Consider the following 15,705-nt stretch of genomic DNA (forward strand, 5'->3'; position numbering starts at 1 on the left):
TCTCCAAAAAAGCAGAGGTATGCTCTGTCTGCTGATACGGTGTCACAACACTATGTAACCAGGAGATAGCTCAAAAATGTCAGTAGGTAGAACTAAGATGACTCCACTCAAAAATCAAAATATAGGCAAGTCCGAAATGATTGCCAGTAAAAATGGCAAACAACTTTTTTCTGAAGGAGTGGGAGTAGAAACTTATTTCATCAGACACATTTTTAAAATGCTTCCAAAGAGCAAGACCAAGAGTGTTTATGGCTGCCATCCTGGAATCAGGGAAGGGGAAGACAAAACTCAGAGGGTTAAAGTACCAGTTAAAGCAGCCACTTTGATATTTTACTTTGCATGTATACAAGAAATTCCTTTCAGCCTTCTTTCATAACCTCCATCTCCTCGTCCTTTCAAGCTCCTCATATCAGTTTCATCCACATCTTCACGCACATGTATCATCCTGATAGCAGCATGAATGAATTGTAAATAAGAATGACACCGAACTTAATCAGGTACCCTTTCAAATTTCTGTGAAATTCCCAGATGCTAAATATGTCTGAGCACAAAGCTGGACCATTAGTTGCTTACAGCAAAACAAAAACAGATGACTACACCCATAAAGCCTTTTAAAAACTGCATCTGTTCAACAACGTCAAACTCAGGTTCACTTGTATGCAGTAATAAATCCTCTCCTCTCTTGCAAGTGTCAGATTCAATATCTTCCTCTAAACTCCAATGAGCACATTTAATGGCTCCAATTCAACTTTGCTCTTTGTAGCTCACAGAAAACTGAACAAAATAGCAAGCTGTAACTCTAGAAAAAAAAGAGAAGTCTTTCCATGAACTGCTGATCCAGGCAGGAAGTCAACATACATGTAGGCAAAAAAGTAAAAAACAAAAACCATGCAAGTGAGTACTCACAGATGTGATAATGCTGAAAGATCATTAAAAGCTCCTTCAGGAACAACAGAAATGTCATTGCCATGTAAAGACCTAAGGAAAAGAAAATAACAAAAAAGAGGTATTTTTTTTGTGGAAGCACAATTGAAATTGCCTTTTCTTATTTTTCAACAACTAGAGATGTATGAAATGCAGCAATTTTATTTTGCAGGCTTGTGATTTTACAAACTTTGTTCAGTTTCACATTCAATTTCGGTTTCTGTGGGTTTGCAGCCTTCCCAAGATTGCCTGCCTGACTCTTAGGTTTTGGTTCTGAATTCTGAAAAAATGTAGACAGCTTTATTTTTAATTAATTAATAAAACAAGACAGATGCAGATCAACCATTAACACTGAAGCACTTAGTGGGTTCTGACGTGGGGAAAAAGAGAAAGTAATTATTTATTAACTTTTCAGCAACTCAACAAGAATTTCACTTTGTTTGTGTTTGTGCTCGTTATTTGCTGTTTGCAAGCATTCACGAAAACATATGCAACAGATGTTCATGAAAACTAATTTTGAGTCTGTAACTGATATTAATAGAATCATAAAATGAAATTCTCTATTGATCAAAAACACAGGGCTGGTTCAGTCATACCTGGGGCAGGCCTACCCAAAAGGGTTCCCTCCTTTTCTATATAAGCTTTCATTCCCACATACATCTACACATACCGAGGCTTATGATTAAAATTGTATGGTGTTTTTATAAAATAACAAATAAAAAACAAAATCCAGCAGCCAAGGTCCTACAAAAATAAACATGGGTTTGAAACATCTGATCCAAACATGATATAACATGGTTAATTTGCCTGTGTGGAAAGAAAAAACAACCAACCAGCATATAACTAGGGCTTTTTAAAAAGGGTAACTAGTGCAGAAAAAAGTAAAATTTTTCTGCACTAAACTGTAAACTGAAATAAATAAATAAATAAATCACTCCACCCATCCTTTTCTCAGTGGAATAATTGAAAACTTTTCAGTTGTTGAAAAACCAACAAATTTCAAATTAAATTAATATTTTCCTGAAAAAAATTTAGAAAGAAGTCATTTCCATAAAAAAGAAATCAACAGAAAATTATTTCTAAGATACTTTATGCAGCCCATGTGATCATAGCATCTGTGTGCTTATTGTATCTGTTCTCACAACAACCCTGTGAGGGAGGGAGGTACTATTATCTCCACTTTTCAGATGGAAAACTGAGGCACACAGAGGCTAAAAAACTTGCCAAAGACCAGAAGTCTGTGATACAGGGATTTGAACTTGGGCCTCAGGCTAGCTTCATAAGACCTAGACAATACTTCCTCTCTGGCCCACTCTAATTATAACTGTGCTAGGGAATTGCGATTCAGTCCTGCTAGATGTGTAGGCTAAAGCATGGTTCTTTAACATGGCAACGGAGTAAAAACACTGGCCTGAATATTGAAATGCAGGGTAAAGTCAGGAAGATTGGAATTATGTGGTTGCTTTGTACAATACTGTTTTCTGAATCAGCCTGGAATTTCTTATTCTCTTTCAATATTGTTTGCTTCACTGGATCACAAGTTTGGGGGGGTAGGTCCTGGCAGCAGAGACTCAGACTCCCTTCAGTGGAGTTATTGGAGGTCCGTGGACTGGTGATGGCCTCTTTTGACCTAACAGAGGTCAAAAGGAAGGTGTGGAGCCAGGATTTGGAAACGGATGGTGTTCAGATGCTGGAAAGGCACACTCCTGACGCTACCAGCTTGTTCTCCAGAATTTCAACTTTCATTAAAAACAAAAACAAAACAAGTAAAAAGCTCTAGCTGTTGTAGCTGTAAAAAACCCCTCAAATGTGAATGATGAGATTCTGGAACAACAGCTGCCAGTTATGAACTGCCCCATTCACGTCAGATAGAGATAACTCAGAACCTTGTGATATTAACGAAGACATTTAAATTATTCCATTCCTCATGTAAGAAAGAACAGGGAGGACCACATAACTGCATAATTTACTGTGAGTGTCCTCTCATTTTGGTGCCATAAATTGGTTGCATTTTGTCTTTTTTTTCCCTCCAATTAAGGAGCCCAACTTTTCAGGCACCTAGGCAATCCCTTGAGAATACTGAACTCTCACAGAGGAGAAGCCAAACTCAGGGAGCCTAGTGGAGCTCAGAGAGCTTCTCAATCATAATTTGAACATCTACTCAATTTGCTATGAGCAATGTCTCATTTTAGTGACTCACATGGATGGATCTCATTGTATGCGCAGTGCTTGGAAGAGTTTAATCAGCTTCTCCTCTGCACCCCCAATCTAATGCCTAGATTGAGCTGCCTTCTTTATGAATTAGTCATCATCTTTCCTAGGAAGCAGGTGTTGGCATTTGCAGGTAAACCCGGAGCACTTTTACAAGGCAAGATGCTCAGGGACTAATAACAAGAACTTTTGCTATAAGCTGGGGACACATCAGTTGGCAGTGACACAGGAAGAGAAGGACATGGACGTATTGGTTGATCAGAGGATGACCATGAGCCACCAATGTGATGTGGCCATGAAAAAAAGCTAATGCAGTCCTAGGATGCATCAGGAGAGGTATTTCCAGTAGAGATAGAGAGGTGTTAGTACCGTTATAGAAGGCGTTGATCAGACTTCATCTGGAATACCGTGTGGAGTTCTGTCTCCCATGTTTAAGAAAGATGAATTCAAACTGGAACAGGTGCAGAGAAGGGCTACTAAGATGATCTGAGGAATGGAAAACTGCCTTATGAGAGGAGACTCAAAGAGCTTGGCCTGTTAAGCCTAACCAAAAGAAGGCTGAGGGGAGATATGATTGCTTTCTATAAATACATCAGAGGGATAAATACCAGGGAAGAAGAGGAGTTATTTAAATTCAGCACCAATATGGACACAAGAACAAATGGGTATCAACTGGTCATCAGGAAGTTTAGACTTGAAATTAGACAAAGATTTCTCACCAACAGAGGAGTAAAGTTCTGGAACAGCCTTCCAAAGGGAGCAGTAGCTGGCTTCAAGATTGAGCATGTTATGTTATGGAGGTGATGGTATGATGGGACAGCCTAATTTGACAATTGACTGATTTTTGACTACTAGCAGTAAATGTGCCCAATTGGCCTGTGATGGAATGTTAGATGGGGTGGGTTCTGAGTTACTACAGAGAATTATTTCAGGGTTTCTGCTTGTCGTGTCTTGTCCACATGCTCAGGCTTTAACTGAGCGCCATATTTGGGGTAAAGAAGGAATTTCCCCCAGGGCAGATTGGCATAGGCTCTGGGGTTTTTTCGCCTTCCTCTGCAGAATGGGACACTTGCTGGTGAATTCTCTGTACCCTGAAGTCTTTAAATCATTATCTGAGGACTTCAATAACACAGTTTTAGGTTAGGGGTCTATTACAGGAGTGGGTGGGTGAAGTTCTGTGGCCTGCGTTGTGCAGGAGGTTAGATTAGATGATCATAATGGTCCCTTCTGACCTTACAGTCCATGAGTCTATGCTTTTCTACATAGAAGTTACCCTCAGTCATGGTAGACTACCGAATAATTCAATACAGACTCTGTTAGGGCCTTGGACTAGAGTGAGTGAGTGAATCTGGAATTAGAACATGCTCCGGTTTTGAACGTCAGAAGGGGTACAGCTCGTGATAGCTTGAGCGGCTGACACCTACCTCCTTTCACCACTGCCAGCAAAGGTTGCCTTGACAAGTTATCATGTTTATTGATTTAATAAAGTAGTTGGTACTTGACTAAAAGTCCAGGTTATATCAGTCTCCATCATCATTGTCCCTTCCCATTCACAACACATTCTTTTTTGTACATACAGGCAAGACAAAGGATGTTTTAGCCCAGCTGGGTTAGTGCAGCGAGGGTTGCTATAAGGGTGGATGTGCAGAGAGATTGTTTCAGAAGGAAAGGAAGATAGGGACAAGATAGCAATACAGGGAGAGAGAAACACATGGACTGATTTGGCGCATAAGCTAGAGAGGGTGGAAGGACAAATCTTCCAGAAGAAGAGCAGGGATACTTTGCCTAGGGAAGAGATTAGGGACAGGGATACATTAGTTGAAGGAGGGGAAGTAATGGGAAATGACAGGGAATGTAGATAGGGATAGGATAACTGCAGGGTAAGAGTGGAAACAGCAAATAGAACGCAGCATGAAGCAGACAGGTAGGTGGCCATCAGCAACTGAGAAAGAGGTCATATGGAAAGGGAGGAGGATCTTACAGTAGAAGGGCCCTGCAGGAAGTCCCCAGTGAGAATGTAGGAGCATCCAAGAATAAGATCCTAAAGGAACCCCAGGCAAGGACTGCAGAAGCAAGGAAAATGAACTTGTGGCTGGAAATATTTTCTATCCCAATGCCATTCTCTCATGTGTCACAGAGACAGACAGCTCCAAAAACTAAGCATTGCCTGGTGACACTCATTTCTAGAAGTTAAAGAAGTCCCAAAACTCTAGCTATACAACCAAAGGCCCTGCTCATGTCCTTTTTCTACAACTAGACATCAGGATGGGGGTGCTACAGAACCCCTATGATGGCTTTGCACCAGCAGGAAATTCTCCATAAGTGAGAGGAATTAATTGGTAAATGGTTAAGCTGGATTTCTGGCTGCTTTGAACCACTGGAACAGTCGAAAAGATTAATTTCCTGAATTTGGCCCTCGTATTTTGAGTCAACAAATAGGCTTAGCTCTACTTGCTCACGTGAGGAACGAGCATGTGCAGGACTCTTTGGTCCCCTATGGTAGATCCTACCAATATGGGCCGCATCCACAATTTCTGCCACCTTCTGAACCAGCCCTAAATAAATTAAATTAGTTCTGTAGTTTATAAGATCTATGTACCCTGGTCAGAGATCAGAATTTAGTAATTCAGATGACCAGTCACACAGCTCAGATACTGAAGAGCAAATATCTGAAGGAATGCAGGCAGACTGAGATTTGTGTGCATCAAACATTCAAATAACTTCAAGCAGCACACAGAAAGATTAAAATAGCAGTCTGTTCATTAAAAGGAACTGAGCTAAATCACAGAATATTTTATTCATCATCAATTGTTCATCACATTCTGAGTTGGAAAAGCACCTAAGTTAAGTGAAAAAAAGGAAGCAATTTACTAAGGGAATGCTACTCATTCAAAAGTCTAATGGCAAAAAGAAATACTTAGATTAGTAACACCATATAGTTTGAGACACAACATTCCTATGTCGCATACAAATAACCTTCTTAGATATACACAAGTGAATCTTACAAGCAAGAACATGACAAAAGAGACAGAAAGAAACAAGAAGTAGAACAGAAAATGGTGCAATGTACACTCTTTGTATGACCTATGACAATACCTATTTATACTTCCTGTACCACATTTCAATTATATAATAAAATGCAACAAATTAATATTTTGTGATTCTTTGTTCTTTATTTTTTTCCTCAAGTACTTGCTGGGGTTGAAGATTTAGTAATTCCCTATGGATTTCTCAGCTATTTGTTACATAAAATAAGAAGTTTTTTTTTTAATATAAAATAAGTACTTACAGTAACCTAAGTGATTTCAACCCATCAAATGTTCGTGCTGGGATACACCTCAGACGGTTGTAACTAAGAATTCTGAAATCACATAAAATAAACAAGTAAACAAACAAATACATACAAAGCAGAGCGTGACCAAATATACTTTTTGCATTCATAGCCAGTTAGGAAACAGTTATCTTACAGCCTCCAAATCAAGCAAGTTTTAATATTAACCAGTTGCCTTTTCTTTTCAAGACAATAAACATTGTAAAATTTTCACACATTCATTGTTACACATTTAAACTTACAAGGTGAGCAGCTGAGTCATGTTGCTGAAGCTCTGGTTAGAAAGAGTGCTGATTCTGTTGTTACTTAAATCTCTATAAAAATAAATTCAGAAATTCAGTCCTTAACATGACTGCACACATTCTGAAAGCCCATACTCTAAAACTGAAATGGCACATTATTTTTATTAATAGAGGTAGTATTGTTATGAATATCGATATTTTTAACAACATTGTTGTATCGTCACATGCCATGTACAAGCCAAGCAAGAGTTTACGTTAAATGAAAAGCATTCTCATTTCAAAAATGATAAAAGGCAAAGCAATTCAATGTTTTGCATTCTTATATAATGCAAGTGTCCATCATGCTCCTTCACTAAGACTGTTATCCTACAATGCTGAAATGAAACTAGCAGAGGAATTGGGACTAGAGATGTAGGTCGATAATTTTCAATGGGAATCTTTCAGCTAACTCCCTAATGAAATATGAATAAGTATTACCGGACACCCCTAATCTGGAGGTCTCAAAAGCATAGGTACAACTATCTTAATCAAGGCCTTCCCCCTCCCGCAAACGTCTGCCTTGGTTTCAGTGCTCCTATAAAATGTGAAATCTTGGGTCTGCAAGGGTGAAAGTCTTGAAGTCCTTGTGGCTGCTCAATATTCTAATGAATGAAGTTTGTTTGTTTGTTTGTTTTTCTGGTGTTTTAAGTAGGCTAGTGTTTGGCGAAAGAAGTTTTTGTGCCTGGAGGGGAAAGTTTGGAAGTGAATCATGCTGAGGAAAGCTGTGGTTGTTTCTACTTTCTCACACTGTTGTTCTAACTTCTCTTGCTTTATTCATGTTGGTTATTTCATTATTGTTCTTTAGGGTATTTGGCAAATAATGGAATTAGCTTTTGAGGGGTCTTAATATTTTAGCTGTGATTGTTACTGAATAAGGAATGGCAGAAATGGTGTGCAACAGGCTTCTTCATCAGAAGTTGCCGTTAGAAAACTAAGACAACAAACCTATAATGTACCCTAACATGTCAGGCAAGTACAATGGAGCACAATCTATTTGTACCAGGAAAAGAAAAGAAGAGAAGGAAGATGGTCCAGTTGTTATGGAAATGGTCTGGGACACAGAAGACCCAGATTTAATTTGCTACTATGTGACCTTGTGTATGTTACTAAGGCCTTGTCTACACGGTGGGGTAATGAATTCATGGAGGTGTGATTTCTAAAGCACACTAGCATGTTGTGCATTAATTGGTCTGTGTAGACTCTGCTAGTGTACATTAACGGTTAACATAGTAGATGTTTCAAACAGCCCTACATTAAAGCACACAAGCAGGATCTACCTTGACCACTATGTAGACAAGCCTTCAGTCTCTTTGTGCCTCATTTCCCCATATGTTAAATGGGGATAAACAGTACTTCCCTACCGCACAGCAGTGTTGTGAGAATAAATATAAAAAAGACTGTGAGCAACTAATAATTCAGTAATGGGTCCCATATATGTTCATTACTCCATTTGTGTATTGTTTAACGCTGTATAGGAACCCTGTAACTTAGTTGACACAGTAATCCATTTTCTGCCTATGAAGGTTAAAAGCATAGGTCTATAACTCAGGTCTATGGCACAACAATGCCTGAATCATCTGGGTCCTTTTTAATGTATTCAAGGAAAGACAGGAGCTTACAGATAATCTTTCAATACCAAGGGAGTTTGTCCAAAAATATAATACACGGCTTGCTACTTTTGCAAATATCTACTCAGAATTTCAGACTATTAATGGAATAATACTGCTTACCAGTTATTGAAGTATTTTGCAGAGTTTATGCTTTGTATTTTTACTCTGTCAATGTTATTTATTGAAATGCCAGCCTGAATGACTAGTTACACTGAATTTGATATTTCAATTTGCATTTGTTTTATGATCATTCAACACTACATACAAGGCACAGGATTGGTCATCACTACTCCAAACAATCAGACCTTTAGACACCCTCTTTGTGGTGCAGGAGTGATTATCACTACAGCCAACAGTAAATCTACATGCATATTCCTTACAGGTCTGTGCACTGCAAGGTAGGTCTCATAGACCTTTTGCAGGACAAATCCACAAACACTCCGTGCAGGACTAGATTGTATACATTTTAGAATTGTGCATTGCTGACACTATTTGGAAATTTTATGCAAATGAGATGCATCTCTTTTCTAAATTTGAAGAATGGACCATTTAGTCTAGATTAAGGCATACAAAACGATCTGGGGCATTTTCAGAATTTTACACTGATTTAGTTTTCTTTATGCAAGAAAACTGGCAGTCATTTTGTTACTCTAATTTTTAATTTGTGGTTGCTCCTGTGCCACAAGATACTTCAAAATATTATGAGGTTTATCCCCAGCTGGTCCATTGAAGTCAATGGAATTCATGACAATTTACAGCAGCAGAGGATCTGCCCATACGTCTCACAAGGAAAGTAGTATTATCTCTGTTTTACAAAGGCATCAGCTGAGGCATAAAAGAGCTCAGTAATTTGTTCAAAATCACACAGTGAGTCAGCAGTAGAGCTAGGAATAAAATGAAGTGTGCTGACTAAATTCCCTTCTCCAACCACTAGACCATTAACTGTGAGGGCTATCCAATTCCGGAGATACAATATTATGTGTTTGAAACAAACTACAGAATCGTTTCTCTGTAATTGAAATAATTTCGTGCCTTTATTGAGGTAATACCGTATGTCTATGTAACAACGTACTGAAGCTGTCATACTCTAATGCACATTTTGTGAGATGCTGCATCTCTTTTCAGGTTTACTATAATTCCTGCCTATTTACTTTGCAATAAAATGTGTTGTGATCACTGGAGTAAAAATATCCCATTTATAAAATGTGCCTGGGGGTTATATTTGTTAAAAGGTCGGTTATATTTTATGTTCTTCTTGTAACTGTTTCATTAAATGGAAGAGCAGCTTTTTGATCAATCCCACACAAAAAGGTGCTCTAAAGTTACTTACATAAGTGTTAAATGTTTGTAGTTCGAAAGTTCTTTGGGAACTAGGGTAAACTGGTTTCCATCCAAATAACTACAACAGAAAAATAAAATAAAGTATTATTCGCCTAATTTAAAGATCAATACTTTCCAGCAAGGCAATAGTTAGGAGTAAAGCAATAAATACGGCTGAGATAGGTGCTTTAAAAATAAACATGAATATATAAAGTTTCAGTTTTACCATTACAGTTGCTTATAGTTTTCCTTCTGGAACATCAGGATGACATGATGGCTGGGGAATAGATGGGATCAACTGCCTAAGAGCCATATGCATATTTGTGAAGAGCACATCAGGCTTATACAACTCATTTTGGTGTGGTTCACTAGATTTTATGCTATTGCAAATAGAAACAGAACTTGACAACTAAAAGCTACATTATTATCCCAATCTAGTCCTTCATATTGGATATAGCTACACATCAATAATACAAACCTAATGTTGGACAAAAATGGTGAATGAGTTTGCTGAGGTAGCTGCTTCTGGCCCCATCTCTAATTATACTTTGTTTATTGCTTTTCAGAGGGTTAGAGATGATAAAACGTTGGAATTTTTATTTTGGTTTGTTTGTGACTGTGAAGAACATTAGGGTACCTGTTAAGTTTATATTATTTTAAATATGCAGCACATGGGATGTAAAATATGTTGGAGGAAGTGAGATAGTGGTTTGAAACCTAAGGATTCTGAGGGCTCATTGGGTTTCTGGGAGCCATTCCAGTATATCGGATTGAAAGTCAGCAGTGGGAGAAGGACCACTGGAGGAGGGAGAGTGAAGACTTGCCAGCAGGAGCTCATTTTGGTCAGTTACTGAAGTTGCCAAGAAAGGTCTCTCCAGACACAAGACCGGTTCATCATGGATGCAGAGGTCTAGGCTGCTGAGGGATAGCAGAGAGACCAGACTGGGAGAATATCAGACTCCACAGCTTATGAACAGGAAGCTGAAAGTTTGTCTGGGCTTTGAAAAGGACAATGGACAGCACTTCTAGAGTTCATTTACAGATTTTAATTACAAATAATAAATTATAAGTTCATTAATTCAGTCTGGAGTGAAGCTGTGGTGAATGTGGATTTCTGCAGTAGTCTTCAAAGAACATCTACAGTACTTACCAGGGGATCCCTGCTCCTGGTGAAGAGCACAGAAGGGGTGCCCAGAGATAAAATTTATAAGTGAGAAGCTTGGTGGCAGCAAGTAACTGAGACTGGGCTGTAGGAAACCCAGCATTGTGACACTGACCTTCTTAATTTCTCCTGTTACTAGCAAGCTATGTGTGACGGAGGAGATCATAGGCTGGCCATATGTGATATTCTGAAGGCCTAATGACAGATGGTGGTGATCCACAGTCCTTCCTGAGAGAGTTTCAGTTCATCCAGAAAGATCTAGCTGAGGATGTACGACAGATATTTTTTTGCAGTCTCCATCCAGGTATGTGATGTCTAGCCCATTTGTGTTGCCTTCTTTCACATCCATAGCCCTGTTGTGATTGTATTTTGCCAAGTTTGATATGTACATATGAAAAATTTTACATACTTACATCATGAGCCAAATATTGGGCCTATATAGGACTATATCTACACTTGCTGCCAAATTGGGCTGCAGTCGACGGGAGATATGCAAGCTATGTATAGTAGCTTGCGTATCTCCTGTCGAGTTCCTAACTTCTATCACTGTAGTGTCTTCAGTTTGCTGTGCCAACAGGAAATGCTCTCCCGTTGACGCAGCGTTACTCCACCTGGTAGAGGTGGATTAATAGTGTTGATTTCCGGGTCGATTAAGCAGATCTCCACTTTTGCTCAATCGATCTGGATAAATCAATCTGACGGCGATGAATTTGCCGCCGTCAGTGTACACATAGCTTAAGTCAAAGGCACTACATATATGGGGAGAAATGAATTTTTTAAATGCTGTATTAGTAGGTAAAAATTTTAAAAACTTTCTTGAAGGAATAAAGTGCTGTATATTTGTGATAAAATTAATGAGGCTTGGAGAAAAATGTTAACAATATATTAAATTATTTTATCTCTGTATCATTAAAAATAAGCTATCACCTATTATAAATTTTGTTTTTGGTTGCAAAAACCATTACTTGTTTGAATGAAGGAAATATTAGGGCAATTTACATTATGAAAAGGAGACCACATCTTGGAAGGGATATACACATTAATGAACAAGAAGAATTGATCAGTATGCAATGGCAAGCAGAAAACCAACTCCTTCATTTTCTCTTAAAGAAAAATACAGTGAGCTGCATGCACACTTTGGACACTAACTTAGGTGTACAAAACTGCATGGATAGGACTTATCAGTCACACCAGGTGTTCAAGTTGCATCTCTGAACATATATTGCTTTAAACGTACAATTTTCAAGTCATTACTCCTAACTGTAGGTCAAATTTTATCAATCAGGTAACAACTATCTTTAATTAAGGCACTTATTAAAAACATTGATAGCATAGGTTATCGTTTTCTTCACTAGAATATCAATAGGAATTCTCCATAGTTTCTCTTTGGGAATGACAGATACATTTGTTATGGTATCCTGTTTTTACCATCAAACAACTAATGGATGTTTTAGAAACTTCTGAATAATTGTAGTTCTAAACTAAGGAAGCTATTAAAGTGTTAAAAGTGCACACTCGAGATGCCTTCCAAAGAAAATATTTACATTAATGATTTTTAATATTAAACAGAGTGGACGGAAGATACTTCAAAGCCGTCCTGTGTGTTTAATTATTAACTGCAGCTATTTGTAATAGAAGGAGATGATGAAATATTAAAAAAGTATTTTTTTATTGTTGAGTTTTTCTGGCTGGTTTCTTTAAATCTTAAAACATATAAGATAAAGTTTCAAAGAAGTCATATATATAAATGTGTTTTATAAATTTTATAAATTTGTTTCTGAAATTTTGCATTCTTTTGTGTATAAAATTTGGGTTTCCCCAAAATCTTTGAAGTGCATCTGAATACAGCATTTGCACATGCAAAACTGAGTAGCTAGCGATCTGCAAAACCAATCTGTACCCACAAATTATATTTATAAATAGAATTTAAAATTCCTTGAGAATCTAAAGACTTGAAGTTGGAAAATAAATACCCAGTACTGTAGGCACAATTTTAGAGGCCCCTTCTGAAAATCTGCTTTGCAATATTAACAAGAGAGTCTTTCCTATTTTTCTAAATACACAATTTTTTCAATAAACAAGCCTCCTCTGGAGAACTGATTAAAAGAAAACTATGAGGTTGAAATTCATTTATTAAAAATTACCCTTTTCCTTAAATATGTCACTAAAATAATTCTTAAAACTATTAAAATGATAAGAATTTTAAATAATTTTCATTTTCTTGTTGTTTACTTTTTGTATTTCTTCTATGTTGGGCAATGAAAATTCATTGTGACAGTCTCTCTCTTTAAGCAAGAAAATATACCCTAAACGTGCGCACACAGATCTCTAGCTATTATAATTCAGAAAAACTTAGCTAAGCATAGGAATACTAGAATTTCTAGGAATAGTAGAATAATTTCATAATTATATTGGCCTTTATGCGATTATAAAAAGGACTTCTGTTATTAAGTTTTTTATATAGAATTCAGAGATTGCTTTACAGTCCTCTTAGTATCTACTAAGACAAGTGATAAAGTCTCCATCTCCAGCTTATTGATTGATGTCAGTTCTTCGCTTTGCATACTTACTCTTCCTCTCATTCTTGAATCAGACAGTATGACTCTGAACTTGGATTTTAAGAAAAGGAAGAACTTGTGCCACTTACAGTTCTGTTACGTCTTTTGGAATGCCTTTGGGCAAAACCTTAAGGCCTTTGTTGCTGCAGCGAACCACAGTATCAAGGCAAGTACATTCTGTAGGACAGCGAGACAATGGAGAGCAACTGTTGTCATCATTTCCTGGTTAGTGAAAAGAAACAGATAAATAAAGCTTTGTTCTGCAGAGAGCATTTAAGAACTGACAGAAATTTAACATACTTAATTCCACTTAACAGACATGAACATTCGACACTGCAGTAGCTCAACGGATGGAAATCATTGAGTTATCACTGTAAACTGCATTTCAAATGATATCATTTATTTAGTGTAACACCTTTTTAGTATATATGAGTCATATTCTTTAGAAAAAGCATAATTAAAGTAAGGTCACAATTTCGAAACACGATGTGATAAACTAATATATACATTGATTTCTAAAAAGTTACAAGTAATGTAAAGTAAACAAATGCAGCATATTATTTATTAGGGAAAAGTTATACATTTAAGTATCAGGAAACCCAAATAAACTTGGAATTAGAAGGATTGGGATGTAACGGAGAAGAATAGCAGATTTTTCAAATATATGCAGAGAAATATAAAAATTCAGTAACAGGCTGACTGAGCAATAGTAATATAACATTTTAATATTTAGCCTGAAAGAAAGTATTGAATTCAAGTGCCAGTGTTTGACAACATTTTCATTTGTACCATGATTTCACTTGTACTGGTCCGATTATCTCAATCTCCATTTTATCTCAAAATACCAATTTACAGTACTGCACTGTTATTTTCAAAAGGCTTGTTGACAGATGCATATGACAGTTGCATCCTTTTTAATCATCGCAAATTGTGTGGGTAGTGTTTCTAGAAAAGGCATGATTATTCAGGCTTCAAATTGGGATCACAAGGAACAGGTAATATGGACCACTTGACCTATGGCAGTGGCTCTCAACCTTTCCAGACTACAGTACTCTTTTCAAGAGTTTGACTTGTTTTGCGTACCCCTAAGTTTCATCTCACTTAAAAATTACTTGCTTACAAAATCAGACATAAAAATGCACAGCACACTGTTACTGAAAAATTGTTTACTTTCTCATTTTTACCATATAATTATAAAATCAATCAATTGGAATATAAATATTGTACTTACATTTCAGTGTATAGTATTTAAAGCAGTATAAAAAGTAACTGTATGAATTTTAGTTTGTCCTGACTTTGCTAGTGCTTTTTATGTAGCCTGTTATAAACTAGGCAAATATCTAGATGAGCTGATGTACCCCCCAAAATACCTCTGCGTATCTCCAGGGGTATGCGTAACCCTGGTTGAGAACCACTGATCTATGATATGTTATATTTATGAGAGCTGCAGAAGTACACTGCTCTGATAAATCCAGTATGTATTTCTTACCATCATCACAAGTAAAATCTTGAATTGCCACATCCTGGATGGGAATCTCCTTTAGGAAGTAGGGTTTCTGACAGCGAGGGTTTCCAGTTACAATGCGTTTCTTCCTCAGCCATTCTCCCAGCCAAGCCAGGTGGCAGTTACAGTTGAAAGGATTGGCCAGAAGGTTTCTGAGAACCACATGCAAACAATACATAATTTAGTTTCAATGATGTAGCTTTGTTTTCATTTAAAAAATTTGATGTGTATTTTCAAAAAGTTAAACCCAAATGAAATTCCTCAAACAATTCCATATGCAAACCAAAGTTGAGGGCAGCAATTTAGGATTTGTGCAATGAATCTCGATATAGGTCATTTAGAAATAATTTAAACCTGTCAGAGACCTGATTTGCTGTCAAACTATCCTGCACTGATAATGCAGTAACTTAATATAGAGATGAAGGCTGATTACTTTATATTATTAGCTTTAACCTAACAGCTATTTCATTAATTTGTCATCTCAAGATTTCCATCTTTTATTTGCTCCAGAGAATAAGTTTCCCATCTAAACTGACAACTAAGTTGATTACATGCCAGTTATAAAAATGAATTTACTTCTACAAGTCTGAGTACTTTTGGCATCTCCTCACTTCACCACAAACCTATTGACAATTCCATTATTTAGAAACATGCCATCTTTAATATGCACAAATTAGTCACTAGGTGTAAAGTGTCTCATTTTATCTGGAAAAAGGATTAAGTACTTTACTGAGCGATGCTTCCCAAAGTAATTATTTCTTCGGTAACCTGACTTTGTTAAACAGGCTTTTTTTTTTCTCCTCC

General features: G+C 37.1%; 1 protein-coding gene across 2 annotated transcripts in view; it reads right to left on the reverse strand.

Annotated features, from left to right (window-relative positions):
- Nucleotides 1–15,705, reverse strand: part of SLIT2 (slit guidance ligand 2) — a 370,853-nt gene that overhangs the window by 64,109 nt on the left and 291,039 nt on the right. For both annotated transcript variants that reach the window (XM_067530343.1, XM_067530344.1), the window contains exons 19-24: nt 14,887–15,053; nt 13,487–13,619; nt 9,688–9,756; nt 6,709–6,780; nt 6,425–6,496; nt 907–978 (exon numbers count right to left, since the gene is read on the reverse strand). In XM_067530343.1, the coding sequence (XP_067386444.1) occupies nt 907–978; nt 6,425–6,496; nt 6,709–6,780; nt 9,688–9,756; nt 13,487–13,619; nt 14,887–15,053 (585 nt within the window). The remainder of the gene's footprint in view (nt 1–906; nt 979–6,424; nt 6,497–6,708; nt 6,781–9,687; nt 9,757–13,486; nt 13,620–14,886; nt 15,054–15,705) is intronic.

The sequence above is a fragment of the Emydura macquarii genome, unplaced genomic scaffold (genome assembly GCF_026122565.2).
Source record: "Emydura macquarii macquarii isolate MOO-44397 ecotype Brisbane River unplaced genomic scaffold, CSIRO-AGI_Emac_v2 contig_3062, whole genome shotgun sequence".
Taxonomy (NCBI): Eukaryota; Metazoa; Chordata; order Testudines; family Chelidae; genus Emydura; species Emydura macquarii.